The following is a 22,400-nucleotide window of genomic DNA, read 5'->3' as shown; positions in this document are numbered from 1 at the left end:
GTGCTACGTATGTAGCATCAATAATAATATAGACATTCACAACGTCACATTATTTACAATCTGGTAAGTTGAAACAAAATCGTCTTTGCAAATTTATCTTTGTATTCCTAGATTTTGGTGATTTATTTGTTTCATTGTAGAATTTGGTAATTTATTTGTTTAATGGTAGATTTCGGTATTTTTTTCTTTTTTTTTTGTGTTTTGTTTTGTTTAATGATATGTTTCGATAATTTATTTGTTAAATGGTAGATTTCAGTAATTTATTTGTGTAATGGTAGACTTCGGATATTTATTTGTTTAATGGTAGGTTTCTATAATTTATTCGTTTAATGGTAGATTTCGGTAATTTATTTGTTTAATGGTAGATTTCGGTAATTTATTTGTTAAATGGTAGATTTCGGTATATTTTTTGTTTTGTTTAAAGTGAATATAGTCGGGCAAAGAAAACCAGTCTAAATGCGTTCATTGGCCTTCTAAAAGTTCTCACATATTAATACGACGGTCAAGTTCTGCTTAGTTTCCCAGTTCTGACCATTAAAGTAAAGAAAAGTTGAAAGCATTGAAAGCGAGGCTGCGTGGAAATGTAACCACGGACATAGTGAGCCGGGAGGACGTTTTAGAATTTCCATACTTTTAAATTAATTTCTTCGTACGCAGACAGATTTTGACGAGAGATTTTATTTTTCCATTTCATAAGAAATTATACTGGATACATTCACACCATTTTTACCGATTTTAGCCATCCTTACCCGACTGTTCACTTTAATGATGTATTTCGGTAATTCATTTGTTAAATGGTAGATTTCATTAATTATTTTGTGTAATGGTAGATTTCGGTAATTTATTTGTTTAATGGTATATTTCGGTAATTTATTTGTTAAATGGTAAATTTCTGTACATTATTGGTTCATGGTAGATTTTGGTAATTTATTTGTGTAAAGGTAGATTTCGGTAATGTATTTGTTTAATGGTAGATTTCGGTAAATTTATTTGTTAAATGGTAGATATCGGTACATTATTGTTTCATGGTAGATTTTACTAATTCATTTGTTTAAAGGTAGATTTCGGCAATGTATTTTTTTAATTGTTGATTTCGGTAATTTTGTTTCCAGCCCCGCTCACCGTTCTACTAGAAGGCGTGTCTGAAGAAAGGGATGACTCTATAGACTTGCGACTGGAGTGTGAAGCTTTTGGTGTGGCCGTACCCACAATTCAATGGAAGAAAGGAAGTCGTGTTCTTTACTGGAATTCGAGTGACGTCACAAGTGCAGAACCATTCAAAGTTTGTTTTTATTTTTATCTTTACATACCAATATATTGAACAACTTCTGTTGATAGTGTTTTTAGTCGTGTGTGAACTCGGTGCACCCGTTAATATATAAAGTTTATTACATGGAATACTTTGGATACTTTTGTTATATTTGAAAAGAAAACGTATTGATATGGAAGCGAAATGTACACAAAATCATTAAGCTAGTATATAAGTTAATACGAGCATTTTCTCGCCATAACAGAGAGGTCAGTGCGTGTTTAGTTTTGAGATGTTCCCTCTAAATAAATCACTATAATAATATATGAGTTAATGCAAGCCATTTTCTGTTCGTTACAGAAAGGACAGTACGTGTTTAGTTTTGAGATGTTCCCTCTAAATAAATCACTATACTAATATATGAGTTAATGCAAGCCATTTTCTGTTCGTTACAGAAAGGACAGTACGTGTTTAGTTTTGAGATGTTCCCTCTAAATAAATCACTATACTAATATATGAGTTTATGCAAGCCATTTTCTGTCCGTTACAGAAAGGACAGTACGTGTTTAGTTTGGAGACGTTCTCTCTAAATAAATCACAAAGCTTGTATATGAGTTAAAGCGAGCCTTTTTCTGTTTGTTTTCAAAGAGGCTAGTATGTGTTTTGTTTTGAGACGTCCCCTCCCAATAAATCACTAAGCTAGTATATGAGTAAATGCGAGTCTCTTTTTGTCTTTTACAGAGAGGCCAGTACGCGTTAAGTTTTGAGACGTTCCCTCCCAATAATGCAAGACTTTTTTGTCCATTACAGAGAGGCCAGTATGTGTTTAGTTTTGAGACGTTCCCTCCCAATCGGATCAGATCTGAACTGACCGTCCTTAATGCCAGCTTCTCCGACATGGGACGTTACAGGTGTGGAGCGTCAGACGGCGAAGACCGCGACTCAGCGTCACACCAGTTCATAGGTACAACACTAAATAAAGGAAAATAATCCTTGCTACTCCAGGGGTCGTTACATGCACCCTTAATTTGGTCATTTGGCCCTAGTGTGTAGTATAACAAACCAATTAAATAACGGTACAATGTGGTGGATAGTGTGACTTCGACGGCAGGTGACTCGGTCTATGTAATCTTCCATGAAATTCCTTGCAGACCTGCGATGGGTGAGTTAATTTCTCATGAACATCTCTAGTGTTGCTATGACATACTGCATGGGTGGATATGGTGACCCTAATAGTAACGCCTGGAATATCGAGGACAAAGGAAATACAGATGGAACAAATGCGCATTGAATTATTTAGATTGTATGGAAAGAAAAAAATTGTACTTTGGTTTTCGACCCTGCTTTTCTTTTTTTACTTCATGAATCGAATAACTGGCTAAAATATGCATCATTGCCGGATTGATATAGCTATTTTGAGTTTGTTGTACTAAATCGCTAAAATAACTTATTGCGTGTATTTTCATTCCTACAAGTTTTTACACGGATCGGATGATAAAAATATATGATCCCTAGTTGTTTGGATCAGACGATAAAAATAAAATCATGATGTTTGTGGTTTGTATCAAATGATAAAAATAAAGATATGATGTTTGTGATTAGGATCAGATAATAAAAATAAAGATATAATGTTTGTTGTTTGGATCAGATGATAAAAATAAAGATATGATGTTTGTGGTTGTATCAAATGATAAAAATAAAGATAGGATGTTTGTGATTAGGATCAGATAATAAAAATAAAGATATGATGTTTGTGGTTTGTATCAAATGATAAAATTAAAGATAGGATGTTTGTGATTAGGATCAGATAATAAAAATAAAGATATGATGTTTGTTGTTTGGATCAGATGATAAAAATAAAGATATGATGTTTGTGGTTAGGATCAGATGATAAAAATAAAAAATGATGTTTGTGGTTAGGATCAAATGATAAAAATGAAAATATGATGTTTGTTGTTTGTATCAAATGATAAAAATAAAGATAGGATGTTTGTTGTTTGTATCAAATGATAAAAGTAAAGATAGGATGTTTGTGGTTAGGATCAAATGATAAAAATAAAGATAATGTGTTTGTGGTTTGATCAGATTATAAAAATAAAAATATGATGTGTTTTGTTTGTATCAAATGATAAAAATAAAGACATGATGTTTGGTGTGGATCAGATGATAAAATAAAGACATGATGTTTGGTGTGGATCAGATGATAAAAATAAAGACAAGATGTTTGGTGTGGATCAGATGATAAAAATAAAGATATGATATTTGTGGTTAGGATCAGACGATACAAATAAAGATAATATGTTTGTGGTTGAGATCAGATGATAAAAATGAAAATATGATATTTGTGGTTTGTATCAAATAATAAAAATAAAGATAAAATGTTTGTGGTTAGGATCAGATGATAGAAATAAAGATAGGATGTGTGTGGTTTTTATCAAATGATAAAAATAAAAATAGGATGTGTGTGGTTTGTATCAAATGATAAAAATAAAGATATGATGTTTGGTTTGGATCAGATGATGAAAATAAAGATATGATGTTTATGGTGTCCTTTTCAGATCTTTTCGATCCTGTTAAAAAGGTTGGGGTGTCTTCTATCACGGCCTTTGGTGCCGTGGTCAGTATAACTCCCATAAGGCGCTTCCGCCGGAAGTCCGTAACGTATATCATCTACAACGACCTTGACCCGCCTCGCTACCATACTGGCCAAGGACGGACACACTACGAACTTGACAACTTGGACCCTGAGACAACATACACTGTACGTGTTCAGGCAGAAGGGTTTCCGGGGGCACGGAATTATTCCGAAGTTTTTACTACTTCAGCTGTGTTTCTACTGGATGAGGGAAACGTTTCTGTGCAGGCTCTGAACTCTACAGTAGGTTTTTGAACATATATCATACACAAATTATATATTAAAACGTTTCTGTGCAGCCCCTGAACTCTACAATAGGTATTGGAGCATGAATAATACACAAATTATATATCTAATCTCTGGTATTTTGCATTACACTAGGTAAAAATACGAACCAACAGTGTCGGAACCCTAATAAGTGTGTTAATTTAAAATAATTCGATTTATAAAGTTTTCCCTGTTTATTTGTTGACACTTAAAAGAAGACACCAGGTTTATTTACTTGTCGTAGACACTTGTGATCACGTGGACATGTCCAACCCACTACCGCAGTCACGTCACCTACCGGATAGTATACACGGCTATGGGCAATAACTCTTCTAATGGTCACGTGATGGACATCGCTAACCACGAGGAAACTGCTACACTTACAGGTAAAAACGTCGGTATTAAAATTTAATAAAAAAGGTATATCACAACAAAGCCAATTAGTATTAATTTCAGCAAGTATTTCTTGAACACTAAGACATCGAATGAGAAAACATGGATGCTGTATGTTATGAGTCAGTCAGATTATCTTCCTTTTCAGGACTCCTGGCTAACAGACGGTACAATATATGTGTGGAGATGCGAAGGAAAGAGAACACAGTCAGTAAAGTGTTTGTTGAGGGCTCCACCTACCCTGAAGCCTACCTCAACGGTAAGGAAAGACAACTCTTGATTTTAGTTATGGAAATTGAAGATAGCATAGAAGTGTCTAGTTGAATTCAGGCATTTGTTGTAACGTAGCTTTCATCGATAACACAGGAGATAGAACAGTATAAATCTCCCACCTAAAAATGTTATTGGAAACGGTAGTCTAACGTTTTATTAATACATATGTATAATAAATTGTTTTTGCAATAACTATCGTTTTATAAAACTTCAAAAAATCAAACAACAAAATGATCACTATCGAAAAATAGTAAATGGTAAAACATAAATTATTTGAAAACGCATTGATATTGGGCATATATAGTTTGAGTTTTTCTGACCACAGAACATTGTACAGCCTCGGGATAACTGTTCTGAATCATATGACATTAATACAGCGGCGGTTCGTATTTGATTGCTGAGCAAACAATACATCTTATTACATATCTTGATCAAATGTAGGTAAATAATAAACAGACGGGATACATGTATAACAGAGTTATCTGTCCTTGTGGGTAGGTATTATTGTGAAGTCATGTATTGCGGCTAACATCCAACCGTCGACTCATAGTTTTCAAAGAAAACCGCTTGATTTTCGGTCACAAAATACGGACGTCACAATCGTAAGCTACCTACAAGGGGAGATAATTGTACGATATCCATGGACGGAATACTAAATAGTAGAATTGAATATTAAGACTTAGAAGGAAGCGCAAAAATAACATCTTATCGTATGATGCCAGTGTTGCTATTTTTGGCAATTAACAATTATTTGTCATTTCGCTTGTTTCCTTGACGTTTTCCCTGTTTTTGTTTCCTGTGTTACAGCCGATATACCCCCAACACCGCCAGCTGATGTTTTCGTCGACGTCCAAAACAACACACTTCTGGTATCATGGTTAGAGCCACATTCGGAATATCATACTCTGGTCGAATGGTACGAGGTAGAGGTATTCCGAGATGAGGAGGTCCTGGAGCGGCGACGAGTAACTGCCGATGTTAAAAACATATCCATCAACCCCATACGTACGTTCTGGTCGATGTCGTCTGGGTCCGAAGTAACACACACTATTTCAATGTAATACTCTTATAAAAAAACCACAAATTCTAAATTAAATTCACCAGACCATGTTCATTGACACAGGCAATGTCCAACGACAGAGTAAGCATTAATAGTTTCCATTGTACTATTGCAGAAAGATACAACATGAGTATACCACAGTCTCCCAAAACATACAGACATTCACGCACACAACGCATTGTATACAGAGAAGGCTTCCTGAAATGAACCTGGCTGTTAATTGAATAAATTCCACCCATAAAACACTTGTCATTTTCAGATAGATCTGCCGGATACATGGCTATCGTACGTGCGTCTAATAGGGCAGGGATTAGTGACGAGGTGTCCCGGATGTACAGGCCGGTTGGTGAGTATTTCCTATTTTACAAATCACAAACAAGTGATTACTCTATCGGCCGTTACGATTCAATTGTATTCCCAGACTGACAGAAGTGTCCCTAGTATCACTAACATCACCTAGACGAAAACAGAGTTAAGTGTTTGACAGAAAATTAGTGGATCTCGACATAGGTAGTGTTTGATGAAACTTACCAAGATTCCTACGTAGGAATAGAACGATTGATGTTATTTCAGTGAATCAATGCGAAGGAATAGAATGTTTGATAGACATCTAATGTATTATTACGCTAAATAGAATGTTTGATGGAAAGTTATTAAATAAGCATCATCGTATACAGTTCTCAGCTTATTATACATAACTTTTGTTTATCCTACACTTCAGCTTTACTTCATTCTGTTTGTTAGTCAAACGTGGGCGGGCGATATTCAAATTATCTCAAAACATATATGCAGAGTGTTCATAACCGAAAATTATTAAAAACTGTCAAATTCTTTAAAAACTTACTGACACCGTAGAAATTCGACTGTCATCCTCCGCCTCGTATGTACATGTAGCTATATCCTCTGTCGGTCATAAACGGTGAGATTTCTCGGGTTGAAAGAATTAAAGCTTGTTTAATTCATCTGTGATGTTAATCATTGTACCTTTACGTCAAATGGTATTAAAACTTAACATTCATGGTACTAAAACTAAGCACCAAATAATCGAACACACATTTCAACAAGATTGAGAAGTAAATGTTTACAAAGAAGGTGGATGTTTACGAAGAATATGATGTTGTAACCTGATGATGTATTAACGCAGATAAAAGCGTCTGACAAAATAGTTACTAATTAACTAACAACTTTATTAATATAAAAACAAATAGATATTTAAAAAATATAAAACCATCCACTAACGTACCTTAACATCTGGTATCATTTGTATTATTAGATACCTTAGAAGTGTCTGATTATTCTGTGACGTCACTCAGAGCCGAAGCTATTGGATCTACTCAGATTCTGGTAGAGTGGTCTCCTCCTACGTCCGGGGAATTAACCAGGTATTCAGTATGTTTCTTCGTGCCCATTGATTATATGTAAGTTGTGTATTTTTTCCATTTTTTATCTATTATAAGTTCTCAAAATGTCTCATTAAAATATGAAACTAAATAAAAGTTTATTTTTTTTGTTACTTGGATATATCATAAATTAATTTAAAGGAAGTTGATATCAATGTTTTGTTATTCAACTCAAACTGTTAACGATATTATATTTGATAAAGCTTTCTGATACATTCTAAATCAATCCCCATAGATACCTGGTCCGATACCGCCCCAACATCAAGGTTGGCCTGAACGCCTCGGACATTATCGACGAGTGGGTTCCGAGATCTGATCACAGTTACGTCATCACTGACCTCACACCTAACGACGATTACGCCATTTCCGTTATACCTTACCTCAATGACGTCAACGGAAACACGTCAACTGTATACGTCAGAACTTATGGGGATATTCCAGGCACGGCACCGGTAAACGTATCGGTGACTTTATTCAACATGACGGTATGCTATAACGCCCTTCCTTATTTTGGTTGATGTATTCGATGTTTTAGGCACTAAGTCGTAGCAATGAAATATGTTAAAAAAATCCTAGAAATTACATAAATGTTTTGATACTAAATTCTATTCTTCCGAAATTGATATCAATATTACGGATATACGGGTATTGCCTTTCAGGAATGTTGGAAATATTAAAATAATTAATTGGTCAACCAGAAGCATCCAAAAAAATTAATCATGTATACAGTTGTAAATTCTGAAATGTATTTTTCCATTGGTTAATCATGTCTAATACAGACCTTTCTATTGGATAATTGTGTCCAATACAGTACCTTTCCATAAGTTGCTTTCTCTTAAACAGTTTAGTTTCCATTCGATGATTATCTCCCTTTACAGTTTATTGAGGTCATGTGGCATGCTCCTCCGCCTGTCACGTGGCATGGTGAACTGACAGGTTACATTGTGCTCCACCGACAAGTGGGAAAACAGATCTCCACCAAAAACGTGACGAACAGCACACAAAGGTCATACGTCATAAAAGGTTAAAAAAGATTTATTCTCATACAAAATTTTCAGTTTTATAATAATTCACCACGAAGAACATTGAAACCATTCCGATAGAGTTAAAATCTAAATATTGTCGTTAGTAAGCGGTGGAAATTGATTAAAAACTTGTTTTTCATGATAATTGGCTATAAACTTCAACATTGGTTATTATTCAGTATTCGCGGACTTTGCAACGATTTGTATTTTATAACAACAATTTAGCATCGTCAAATATGGATTCTAATTGATCAAAATGATAAACTAGAATACTAATTTGTATCATAGGAAATTATGAATGAAGATTGCTATTATTGCAGTATTTTTTTTCTCGCATTTAGTCATACAGTCTATGTATTTCAATGCACCTAATTAAGAAGTAATGATATGATACTTATGAAAATTGATATTTGAAACATATCTGATTGAACACAATAGTTCTCAATTCAATGTGATCGACATTTTAGACCTTAGACCAGGCGTGCTGTATGAAGTATCCGTGGCAGCCATCAACGTGAACGGAACCGGAAGAGCCTCGAATTGGATTGAGATCCTAACTGATATCGACCCTAGTAAGTTGTGTGTCCAGTTTTTGACATATATATGTACCATATACATGCGGTTTAATTCACTTTCTCAACTGAAGGAACTACATACGAACATAAACGGCCATATCTTAGTGGCAATGATAATTTAGCTGTTTTAATATTTCAGCGGTAATCACAATCTAATGGTTACCACAACCTATATAGCGGTTATCACAATCTAGCGGTTTTGACATTCTATCTAGCGTTTTTCATAATCCAACTGTTTACACAATTTATCTAGCGGTTATCACGATATAGCTAACGGTTATCACAACTTTGCGGTTATCACAATCTAACGATTATCACAATTTATATAACGGTTTTAATAATCTATCTAGCGGTTATCACAACATATCTAGCGGTTATCACAATTTATCTAGCGGTTATCACAATCTAGCGGTTATCACAATCTAGCGGTTATCACAATATAGCGGTTATCACAATCTATCGGTTATCACAACCTTGCGGTTATCGCAATCAAGCAGTGTGACAATTTATATAACGTTTTTAACAATCTATCTAGCGGTTATCACAATATATCTAGCGGTTGTACCAATTTATCCAACGGTTATCACAATCTATTGAATATATTATCAATAAGTAACAGAAGAATTAACTTACATGTTAACTGTTTATATTACATCGTCGTAGTACTAAGGTAAGGAATCATACCAGGTGATGTTCCATAACAATCTTCAAGCAGTTTGCCTGGGCCAGTGATTTATGACTTTTAAGCCAAGACCACTCTCCTGCTCTTTTTAACCAAAAAGGCTTTATGTAAATACACCAATGTCATATCAGTATGTCTGCAACATATTCTGTCTTTCCATATGACAGACTTATCTCCCTTGTGGGTAGGTTAAATATTAACTGTTTATATTACATCGTCGTAGTACTAAGGTATGGAATCATATCAGGTGATGTTCCATAACAATTTTCAAGCAGTTTGTCTGAGCCATTGACCAATGTCATATCAGTATGTTTGCAACGTATTCTGTTTTTTCCGTATGACAGACTTATCTCCCTTGCGGATAGGTTATCGATTATGATGTGATCATATAACTAACGCAATACACGTCGTGGTTTTCTAAAACGGTGACGTTACGCTAACAGTCTCATGACACCACAATCAATACCTACCAACATGGGCAGATAACTCTATATATCCAAAGACGGAATATGCTGTAAAGTTTTGGTTTATGATATCCTATAGATTTAGAGGATTAAATTACGTGATAACTAGGCTGTGTAGATGTGTCAAATCATTTTAGGAAATACATCACTGTTGTAAGAACGATATTTTCCTGTCTCACTTTCAGCCAGTTTAACAGTTCCTGCTCCTCCTGAAAACGTTTCAGTGACGTCACATCACATGGGTCTCCAAGTGACCTGGAACCAGCCTAGTAATGTCCGAGTTCCGGTGACAGGCTATGTTGTCGGATATGGGCGTTTTATACCGGAAGTCTATAGAGATATCCTTGATCATACGCAAACGGAGCACACCATTACAGGACTACGTAAAAAAGATTTCTTTTCGTGTGTTTATTTGCCAAACTATATATATAAAGCCATCTTATTATATATTTTTAGTTTCTTTCACCAAATTTTCCGTTGCCTTTGAATATAAATTGATTCGTGAAATTAATTTAAATAGCCGTATGATAATTTACATACCTCGCAACAGGTAATTTTCGCGGGTACAATATTTCGCAAATATCATTAAAAACGAAAATGTTACATTCCTCGCAATTTGAGTCAACAATTTCTAAATATTTCGGGACCAAAATTTCGTGAAAATAGCAATGTCACGCGAAATCGTGAAAAAATCGTCCTATGAAAAATAATCAACTTAGCTTTACGATAGCTCATGTTAGTAGCTAAGACTGTTATTGGATTTACAGGACAGAACAGCCAGTACATTGTCAGCGTAAGAGCGTTCAACACTATCGGGGAGAGTCGGCCAGTCTTCAAGATGGGAAGAGCAGGTAATTATCATTGTATATATGTCTATTATGTAGTCCTATGATGGGGAGTGAGGTAATTATCATAGTAGATATGTCTATTATGTAGACCTATGATGGGCAGTAAGGGTAATTATCATTGTGTATATGTCTATTATGTAGTCCTATGATGGGCAGTAAGGGTAATTATCATTGTGTATATGTCTATTATGTAGTCCTATGATGGGGAGTGAGGATAATTATCATTGTATATATGTCTATTATGTAGTCCTATGATGGAGAGTGTGGGTAATTATCATTGTATATATGTCTATTATGTAGACCTATGATGGGGAGTGAGGGTAATTATCATTGTATATATGTCTATTATGTAGTCCTATGATGGGGAGTGTGGGTAATTATCATTGTATATATGTCTATTATGTAGACCTATATGATGGGGAGTGAGGGTAATTATCATTGTATATATGTCTATTATGTAGTCCTATGATGGGGAGTGAGGTAATTATCATTGTATATATGTATATTATGTAGACCTATGATGGGGAGTGAGGGTAATTATCATTGTATATATGTCTATTATGTAGTCCTATGATGGGGAGTGTGGGTAATTATCATTGTATATATGTCTATTATGTAGTCCTATGATGGGGAGTGAGGGTAATTATCATTGTATATATGTCTATTATGTAGTCCTATGATGGGGAGTGAGGGTAATTATCATTGTATATATGTCTATTATGTAGTCCTATGATGGGGAGTGAGGTAATTATCATTGTATATATGTCTATTATGTAGTCCTATGATGGGGAGTGAGGGTAATTATCATTGTATATATGTCTATTATGTAGTCCTATGATGGGGAGTGAGGGTAATTATCATTGTATATATGTCTATTATGTAGTCCTATGATGGGGAGTGAGGGTAATTATCATTGTATATATGTCTATTATGTAGTCCTATGATGGGGAGTGAGGGTAATTATCATTGTATATATGTCTATTATGTAGTCTCATGATGGGCAGTAAGGGTAATTATCATTGTGTATATGTCTATTATGTAGTCCTATGATGGAGAGTGAGGGTAATTATCATTGTATATATGTCTATTATGTAGTCCTATGATGGAGAGTGAGGGTAATTATCATTGTATATATGTCTATTATGTAGTCCTATGATGGGGAGTGAGGTAATTATCATTGTATATATGTCTATTATGTAGTCCTATGATGGGGAGTGAGGGTAATTATCATTGTATATATGTCTATTATGTAGTCCTATGATGGAGAGTGAGGGTAATTATCATTGTATATATGTCTATTATGTAGTCCAATGATGGGGAGTGAGGGTAATTATCATTGTATATATGTCTATTATGTAGACAATGATGAGGAGTGAGGTAATTTATCATTGTATATATGTCTATATGTAGTCCTATGATGGGGAGTGAGGGTAATTATCATTGTATATATGTCTATTATGTAGTCCTATGATGAGGAGTGAGGGTAATTATCATTGTATATATGTCTATTATGTAGTCCTATGATGGGGAGTGAGGTAATTATCATTGTATATATGTCTATTATGTAGTCCTATGATGGGGAGTGAGGGTAATTATCATTGTATATATGTCTATTATGTAGTCCTATGATGGGGAGTGAGGGTAATTATCATTGTATATATGTCTATTATGTAGTCCTATGATGGGGAGTGAGGGTAATTATCATTGTATATATGTCTATTATGTAGTCCTATGATGGGGAGTGAGGGTAATTATCATTGTATATATGTCTATTATGTAGTCCTATGATGGGGAGTGAGGGTAATTATCATTGTATATATGTCTATTATGTAGTCCTATGATGGGGAGTGAGGGTAATATTCATTGTATATATGTCTATTATGTAGTCCTATGATGGGGAGTGAGGTTATTTGTCATATGTATATATGTATATTATTATTATATTATGTAGTCCTATGATGGGGAGTGAGGGTAATTATCATTGTATATATGTCTATTATGTAGTCCTATGATGGGGAGTGAGGGTAATTATCATTGTATATATGTCTATAATGTAGTCTATGATCTTTATGATGGGTGGAGTGAGGGTAATTATCATTGTATATATGTCTATTATGTAGTCCTATGATGGGGAGTGAGGGTAATTATCATTGTATATATGTCTATTATGTAGTCCTATGATGGGGAGTGATGTCTATTATGTAGTCCTATGATGGGGAGTGAGGGTAATTATCATTGTATATATGTCTATTATGTAGTCCTATGATGGGGAGTGAGGGTAATTATCATTGTATATATGTCTATTATGTAGTCCTATGATGGGGAGTGAGGGTAATTATCATTGTATATATGTCTATTATGTAGTCCTATGATGGGGAGTGAGGTAATTATCATTGTATATATGTCTATTATGTAGTCCTATGATGGGGAGTGAGGGTAATTATCATTGTATATATGTCTATTATGTAGTCCTATGATGGGGAGTGAGGGTAATTATCATTGTATATATGTCTATTATGTAGTCCTATGATGGGGAGTGAGGGTAATTATCATTGTATATATGTCTATTATGTAGTCCTATGATGGGGAGTGAGGTAATTATCATTATATATATGTATATTATGTAGTCCTATGATGGGGAGTGAGGTAATTATCATTGTATATATGTCTATTATGTAGTCCTATGATGGGGAGTGAGGGTAATTATCATTGTATATATGTCTATTATGTAGTCCTATGATGGGAGTGTGGGTAATTATCATTGTATATATGTCTATTATGTAGTCCTATGATGGGGAGTGAGGGTAATTATCATTGTATATATGTCTATTATGTAGTCCTATGATGGGGAGTGAGGGTAATTATCATTGTATATATGTCTATTATGTAGTCCTATGATGGGGAGTGAGGGTAATTATCATTGTATATATGTCTATTATGTAGTCCTATGATGGGGAGTGAGGGTAATTATCATTGTAGATATGTCTATTATGTAGTCCTATGATGGGGAGTGAGGGTAATTATCATTGTATATATGTCTATATATGTCTATTATGTAGTCCTATGATGGGGAGTGAGGGTAATTATCATTGTAGATATGTCTATTATGTAGTCCTATGATGGGGAGTGAGGGTAATTATCATTGTAGATATGTCTATTATGTAGTCCTATGATGGGGAGTGTGGGTAATTATCATTGTATATATGTCTATTATGTAGTCCTATGATGGGGAGTGTGGGTAATTATCATTGTATATATGTCTATTATGTAGTCTATGGATGTGAGTAAGGTAATATCATTGAATAGTCTTTATGTAGTCCATGATGGGGAGTGAGGGTAATTATCATTGTATATATGTCTATTATGTAGTCCTATGATGGGGAGTGTGGGTAATTATCATTGTATATATGTCTATTATGTAGTCCTATGATGGGGAGTGATGGGTAATTATCATTGTATATATGTCTATTATGTAGTCCTATGATGGGGAGTGAGGGTAATTATCATTGTATATATGTCTATTATGTAGTCCTATGATGGGGAGTGAGGGTAATTATCATTGTAGATATGTCTATTATGTAGTCCTATGATGGGGAGTGCTGGTAATTATCATTGTAGATATGTCTATTATGTAGTCCTATGATGGGGAGTGTGGGTAATTATCATTGTATATATGTCTATTATGTAGTCCTATGATGAGGAGTGAGGTAATTATCATTGTATATATGTCTATTATGTAGTCCTATGATGGGGAGTGAGGGTAATTATCATTGTATATATGTCTATTATGTAGTCCTATGATGGGGGAGTGAGGGTAATTATCATTGTATATATGTCTATTATGTAGTCCTATGATGGGGAGTGAGGGTAATTATCATTGTATATATGTCTATTATGTAGTCCTATGATGGGGAGTGAGGGTAATTATCATTGTATATATGTCTATTATGTAGTCCTATGATGGGGAGTGAGGTAATTATCATTGTATATATGTCTATTATGTAGTCCTATGATGGGGAGTGAGGGTAATATCATTGTATATATGTCTATAATGTAGTCCTATGATGGGGAGTGAGGGTAATTATCATTGTATATATGTCTATTATGTAGTCCTATGATGGGGAGTGAGGGTAATTATCATTGTATATATGTCTATAATGTAGTCCTATGATGGGGAGTGAGGTAATTATCATTGTATATATGTCTATTATGTAGACCTATGATGGGGAGTGGGGTAATTATCATTGTATATATGTCTATAATGTAGTCCTATGATGGGGAGTGAGGGTAATTATCATTGTATATATGTCTATTATGTAGTCCTATGATGGGGAGTGAGGGTAATTATCATTGTATATATGTCTATTATGTAGTCCTATGATGGGGAGTGAGGGTAATTATCATTGTATATATGTCTATTATGTAGTCCTATGATGATGGGGGAGTGAGGGTAATTATCATTGTATATATGTCTATTATGTAGTCCTATGATGGGGAGTGAGGGTAATTATCATTGTATATATGTCTATTATGTAGTCCTATGATGGGGAGTGAGGGTAATTATCATTGTATATATGTCTATTATGTAGTCCTATGATGGGGAGTGAGGTAATTATCATTGTATATATGTCTATTATGTAGTCCTATGATGGGGAGTGAGGGTAATTATCATTGTATATATATATAATGTCTATTATTAGTTCTATGATGGGGAGTGAGGGTAATTATCATTGTATATATGTCTATATGTAGCCTATGAGGGGTGAGGGTAATTATCATTGTATATATGTCTATTATGTAGTCCTATGATGGGGAGTGAGGTAATTATCATTGTATATATGTCTATTATGTAGTCCTATGATGGGGAGTGAGGGTAATTATCATTGTATATATGTCTATTATGTAGTCCTATGATGGGGAGTGAGGGTAATTATCATTGTATATATGTCTATTATGTAGTCCTATGATGGGGAGTGAGGGTAATTATCATTGTATATATGTCTATTATGTAGTCCTAATGATGGGGAGTGAGGGTAATTATCATTGTAGATATGTCTATTATGTAGTCCTATGATGGGGAGTGTGGGTAATTATCATTGTATATATGTCTATATGTAGTCCTATGATAGTGGGTAATTATCCTTGTATATTGTTATGGGATGGGAGTGTGGGTAATTATCATTGTATATATGTCTATTATGTAGTCCTATGATGGGGAGTGAGGGTAATTATCATTGTAGATATGTCTATTATGTAGTCCAATGATGGGGAGTGAGGTAATTATCATTGTATATATGTCTATTATGTAGTCCTATGATGGGGAGTGAGGGTAATTATCATTGTATTATATGTCTATTATGTAGTCCTATGATGGGGAGTGAGGTAATTATCATTGGTATTATGTAGTCCATGATGTATAATATATTGTATATATGTCTATGTATGTAGTCCTAATGATGGGGTTCCTATGATGTGGGTAATTATCATTGTATATATGTCTATTATGTAGTCCTATGATGGGGAGTGAGGTAATTATCATTGTATATATGTCTATTATGTAGACCTATGATGGGGAGTGAGGGTAATATCATTGTATATATGTCTATATGTAGTCCTATGATGGGGAGTGAGGGTAATTATTCATTGTATATATGTCTATTATGTAGTCCTATGATGGGGAGTGTGGGTAATTTCATTGTATATATGTCTATTATGTAGTCCTATGATGGGGAGTGAGGGTAATTATCATTGTATATATGTCTATTATGTAGTCCAATGATGGGGAGTGAGGTAATTATCATTGTATATATGTCTATTATGTAGTCCTATGATGGGGAGTGAGGGTAATTATCATTGTATATATGTCTATTATGTAGTCCTATGATGGGGAGTGTGGGTAATTATCATTGTATATATGTCTATTATGTAGTCCTATGATGGGGAGTGAGGGTAATTATCATTGTATATATGTCTATTATGTAGTCCTATGATGGGGAGTGAGGGTAATTATCATTGTATATATGTCTATTATGTAGTCCTATGATGGGGAGTGAGGGTAATTATCATTGTATATATGTCTATTATGTAGTCCTATGATGGGGAGTGAGGGTAATTATCATTGTATATTGTTAATGATGAGTATATATGTACTATAATGTAGTCCTATGATGGGGAGTGAGGGTAATTATCATTGTATATATGTCTATTATGTAGTCCTATGATGGGGAGTGAGGGTAATTATCATTGTATATATGTCTATTATGTAGTCCTATGATGGGGAGTGAGGGTAATTATCATTGTATATATGTCTATTATATGCTTCTGATTGATTAAATTAAAATTTAGTTACTGTCTAATTTTGCTAAAAAGTAGTACAGTCAAATATGTTTTAAGTGACCTTCAAAAGGAAGTTCAAAATAAGGCCGCATAAGACAGGTAGTCGCTTAAGACACGGTCAATAATGAAAATAATTACGTACCAGATGCATGGTTAATCGTAAAATGCTCCATTTGGACGCATAATTACGTCGTGATTCACATGTGAAAATCGAATGTTTTACTCGCCGATATATCAAAGTGGTATGTACATGTATTCTACTGTCATAGTTACAAGACATCAGATGATATTTTGTTACCATGGTTATCGAGTGTGACACGTCAAAATAAACATAATCGAAAGCTTCTGAGTTGGTGAGTTTATTGGGTCCCATTACTGCTAGACGTTGTAATATAGAAATTTCAATTATGATAAATCATCAGACGTCGTCTCCGCTGAAGGATCAGATTATTTCAATAAACATACATTCTAGGTGTGCCCGGCGCTCCTTATAACATCAAAGTGAGAGAAACCAATGAGGAAATTGTCACCCTCCGTGTCACGTGGAACAGACCACGTGTGCTGAAAGGACAGCTGACAGGTAGGGTCACACTTTCTAATTGTAAATCTATCCATAAGACTAAATAAACGAAGTCGCTAAGAAACGATGAAGCATATCTAGAAACATTAGCAGATCAAGAAAAACCAGTGAATCAGATTTACTGTATAGTGATTTACACTATTCATAATTTCTTAAAAGGCGATCAATGAAAGCATCATTCTTTTCAGTACCGCTATGCTTTGTATATTTATGGTGTAAAGTTGTCAAATACGATCCATTGAGCCTATTTGCTTAACTAACTTTTCCCTAAAACTCCCTCTTAGTTTTGCTCTTAAGGCATGATGGTGTTCAATATATACAATATCAAATTGAAATACATATCAAATTGAAATACCAGTACTTATAAAGGGAGACAACTTTGTCGTTATAAACAGGTTATCAGATTTACTATACGACGGATGCAACATTTTCACCTCAGAATGAGGCTTTTGTTTACGAGAAGAAAGAGGTCACTATCCTGAAAAATCTACAGTTCAACACGACGTATTACTTCCGGGTCGAAAGTCAGTATAGAGATCATGACGGATTGTCGTCCGAGATCATCGCATTTACAACCAAGCCACCAGGTAATCGAACGCGAGTTTATGAAATAGGGTAAATATTTGTTTAGTGCGATTATTATCTGGTATTAATATATTGAAATAGCAGTTATCATTTGAAATAAACTGAAATTATTTTACAGCAGTTGTGAAAAGAATACTATTTTACTAAAAAAATAATGTACTTGTTTTCACAATATTGTTTTGACACTAGGTAGTGTACAATTACATTTGTAGTCTGGTTATCGTACCAAACGGGGTAAGAAAATTAAATATTGATCTAATTCTAACCAAATCGTTCAAGATATTTACTCAGATCATATAAATGTACTACAAGAGGGAAAAGGTAAAAAAAATATATAGAACAGAAAATTTATTGACTGGCAGTGAAATTGATAAAAATATTAGAGAATAGTGGAACATGTTGTTACAGATAATAGTATACATATACTACCCACGCCCACCATCACCAGTGTGTCCTCCGGTCAGAACTATATTCAGGTCAAGTGGCTGCCTGCACCCCCGCAGTATTCGCACGTGATCCGGGGCTACATTCTAGGATACGGAGAAGAACAGGCTAATGAGAAACAGGATATTGTACCCGTCAGTATCAACTCGTATACACTAGAAAACCTGAGTAAGTATATTGTATCTGTCTTTATCTCATTTTTTCTATTTGACTTTTTTTCTGTAAGAGTTTTATGTTATTTTTACTATTCGAGTTTATTTTTTTCTGATTGACATTATATTTTTTTATATTATTTTATTTTTTTTTGTTTTGTTTTTTTCTGTTTGAGTTAATTGGGATTTTTTTACTATTTGAGTTTATATTTTCTACGTGCATTTATTTGGTTTTTTTTTCTGTTTGAGTGTATGGTTTTTTTTACTATTAGTATTTTTTGTGTGTGTGAATTTATTTTTTTTCTGTTTGAGTTTATTTTTTCTGTAGGATTTTTTTTCTATTTGAGTTAATCTTTTTCTATAAAAATTTATTCCATTTTTGTTGATTTCTGTTTGAGTTTATTTTGTTTTTTTTTTCTGTTTCAGTTTATTTTTTCAGTGTCAGTTTCTATTAATTTTTCCGTATAATTTTATGATTTATTTTAAAACTTTATCATATTTTTTTCTGTTTTAGTTTATTTTTTTGTGTATCTGTTTAATGCATTTTTATTGTACGTTCGAGATTGTCTCCTGCATGGGTTTAATATATCTTTTATGTATAAGTTTATATCTTTTTTCAGAAGTAATTTCTATTTCTTTTTTTCGTATTGGTTTATGATTTTCTGTATAAGTTTTTTTCTGTTTGAATTTATTTGTTTAAGATATTTTTATTATGTATTTTTCAGTATGATTTTATTATTTCTGTATGTTTTGTAGATCCATCGACAATGTACTTCATATCACTACGGGTGTTTAATGAGCTGGGAGACAGTGCACAAACATTCGTAAACGGATCAACGCTCGGTTAGACTGTTGTTAACAAGTAAAAATGTAAAAAAAATATATCTGTAAACGTCAAAACTTGGCTAAGAGAATATACATTTGTAAATGGTGGACTTAAGTATCGACGAATTTGGAGATAGGGCTTGGACGTTACGGACGTGACAATGAATGGCTGGAATCTATTCTGTGATATAGAATTTAATTACATCAGACACAGAACTATCAATAACGTGAAATGAACATTGTAATGACTGACCATGGCCAGGAAACAAGTCAGTATTGCCAACATACGATAACTTGGCACCTATCTTGTAAATATAGAAACATCTAAACCGTGCGGAAATGGACGAATGGGAAGGCAAGTTGTGGTGAAACAGTTCAGCACAGCATAGAGGCATTAGCAGATGGGCATACACTAATATTAAGTCTTTGGATTTTACAGAGTTATCCGCCCTTGTGATTAGGTATTGATTGTGACGTCATGTTATTGCGAACGTAACGTCATACGTTTAAACGTCGTGAGTTACACGAATGAAACAATGACGTCACAATGGATACCTAACCGCACGTGGGGTAACTGTAATATACAGACCGAGTAAGCAAATGGTAGAAAGTACAAATATATGCATATTACTGCTGTCCATTTACGTGAATTACGATCAAATATATTACTGGAAATAATGTGTTGAAACACGTGCCGGAAAGGACCGTTTAAAGGTTAGATAATAAGACTAATTCGTAAAGTTTACCTAAAATGAACATTATTAACTAGATGAGTGGTGTGTGATTTTGGGTTGTGTAATTTTGTGCTGATTGATTGGAAACACACTTAGCATCTCATTACATAATAGGGGCCAATTCTAGTACTGTAGGGTTTCCGTTTTATTTGTTAATTAACATGTAGTGGTTTCGAAACCCTTCAACGAGAAGATAGTTTAAAGTCATTAGTATTATTAAAAAGCAGAACAATACCAAGTACACTATTCTATATTTACTTATTACGTTTATTACAGAGTTATCTGTTCATGTATGTATTGATTGTGACGTCATATTAATTATTGTGAAGTCATATGAATTTTGCTCACAATATTATGATATCGCAATGGAGCTAACTCTCTAATATGCAAAGACAGAAAAGGTTTCAACACAATTCTATCAAAAGAAGTAAGGTTATGTTATCAAACTTTCAACCGGGAGTTACTTCATTATTATTCATATACATTGTAGTTATTGTACGGATGTAAAAACTTCACAAGGATATATCTACTAAGTGAACTTTTCAATGCCCACTACCGTCCTGAAACAGCTTTGAATTATTTTGAATTGGAATGTAAAATGAGATCGATAATTTTATAGAATCACAAAAAATCATTAACTTACCGTTAATACTACACTTATCTTCACCTTCTGAACAATTCAATAAAAATAAGTAAAAAAATAAGTTTCCCGCCGTCGTCCTAAATACCACCCAGTACTTTACTATCACTACGTCAGGCGGTAAAACAGCGAAATGAATTCACACAGTTATCATTTATTACGCTGGAAATCCTACATATGTTTGGTGGTGTCACCCATCTTAGGCCATCGATATGTATTTTCTTACGTTATTAAAGGGACAAGTCGGTCTAAGAGTACATTAAAACTTGCACATATTTCGGAAACAAACCAGTTCTGATAGAAATTAGAAACGTTGATTTTACTGTGATATGCCAGAAAAGCCCACTGTAGTAAATTGTATGTGAAATGTTCAATCGCCATTACACATAGCCTTGTATGCCAAACCCTGACTCTTGCCTGTGTAATAAAGAATGTTTGTCTAGAACTACTCAAAATGCTCTTACAGTTGTGTTAACATTATTAGATGCATGTTCTTGTCTAAAAATCATTTCATCAACTCCTCAGTGGTTATGTATTGCATTTGTTTAACGTGCGTGACTTTGACTCGGGTAAGGATACAGCGTACATGTTGTACCTGCTTAATCGTATTGATCAACGATTTGGAACTTCAATGGTATTAATCAAAATACTTTACAATGTTGTGGAATTTGTCACTATTTCTTGTCATATGTTTCATAAGGAGTGTAGAACAATATATGTATTTGTGTCATATTTTGCTTCGTGGTTATGTAACGAATTAGCCTCACTGAATTGTCCCTTTAATATTTTAAGAAACCTTTATATTTTGCTCCGGAAAGGTAGTGGGCCTTTGAAGTTATTGACATCATCTGATATATGTATAAACATTTTATTTCGCGAATTATTGTAAAAACGTATACAAATGTATATTAAAGCATGATTGCCATAAAAAGCCGTTGATCGCGGATATCGCGGATAATGAAAATAGCGATGACAAGAAATATTGTTTACATCGCAATAAAGCGGTTTACTGTAGTATATTACTTGTTATGACTACATCATGGGTAATACGATAGAACCATCTTATGCAATAAGCCATGCAAAGACTAAATGTAGTACCAACAATCTACTTTTGAGTACATAAATGTTACAACTCGATATGTAGCGACCATCCTTTACAAATTGTTTCAAATTCAACTGAAAGTCGAAATGCAAACCAAACTGTGTTTCAAAATGACAAGAAGACTGTCCAAA

The 22,400-nt window shown here is 34.0% G+C and overlaps 2 protein-coding genes across 2 annotated transcripts in view; both read left to right on the top strand.

Moving 5' to 3' along the window:
- LOC138305663 (phosphatidylinositol phosphatase PTPRQ-like) overlaps window positions 1–10,915 on the top strand; it is a 37,032-nt gene extending 26,117 nt beyond the window's left edge. Inside the window, exons 9-21 of the mRNA XM_069245960.1 lie at window positions 1,113–1,282; window positions 2,060–2,213; window positions 3,808–4,127; window positions 4,396–4,537; window positions 4,693–4,803; window positions 5,625–5,822; window positions 6,137–6,223; window positions 7,151–7,259; window positions 7,513–7,762; window positions 8,156–8,300; window positions 8,770–8,874; window positions 10,209–10,406; window positions 10,791–10,915. Of these exons, the coding sequence (XP_069102061.1) occupies window positions 1,113–1,282; window positions 2,060–2,213; window positions 3,808–4,127; window positions 4,396–4,537; window positions 4,693–4,803; window positions 5,625–5,822; window positions 6,137–6,223; window positions 7,151–7,259; window positions 7,513–7,762; window positions 8,156–8,300; window positions 8,770–8,874; window positions 10,209–10,406; window positions 10,791–10,915 (2,114 nt within the window). The remainder of the gene's footprint in view (window positions 1–1,112; window positions 1,283–2,059; window positions 2,214–3,807; window positions 4,128–4,395; window positions 4,538–4,692; window positions 4,804–5,624; window positions 5,823–6,136; window positions 6,224–7,150; window positions 7,260–7,512; window positions 7,763–8,155; window positions 8,301–8,769; window positions 8,875–10,208; window positions 10,407–10,790) is intronic.
- A 6,229-nt stretch (window positions 10,916–17,144) lies between these two features.
- On the top strand, window positions 17,145–22,181 carry LOC138305662 (netrin receptor unc-40-like). The gene is made up of 5 exons (XM_069245959.1): window positions 17,145–17,157; window positions 17,680–17,787; window positions 18,183–18,374; window positions 18,781–18,984; window positions 19,725–22,181. Exons 1-5 carry the CDS (start codon window positions 17,145–17,147, stop codon window positions 19,814–19,816), a joined length of 609 nt encoding a protein of 202 aa, XP_069102060.1. The 3' UTR covers window positions 19,817–22,181.
- Window positions 22,182–22,400: the final 219 nt, after the last annotated feature.

The sequence above is a fragment of the Argopecten irradians genome, chromosome 13, assembly GCF_041381155.1.
Source record: "Argopecten irradians isolate NY chromosome 13, Ai_NY, whole genome shotgun sequence".
Lineage (NCBI taxonomy): Eukaryota > Metazoa > Mollusca > Bivalvia > Pectinida > Pectinidae > Argopecten > Argopecten irradians.
Note: the sequence above shows the minus strand (reverse complement) of the source record. Positions and strands in the feature narration are given on the sequence as shown.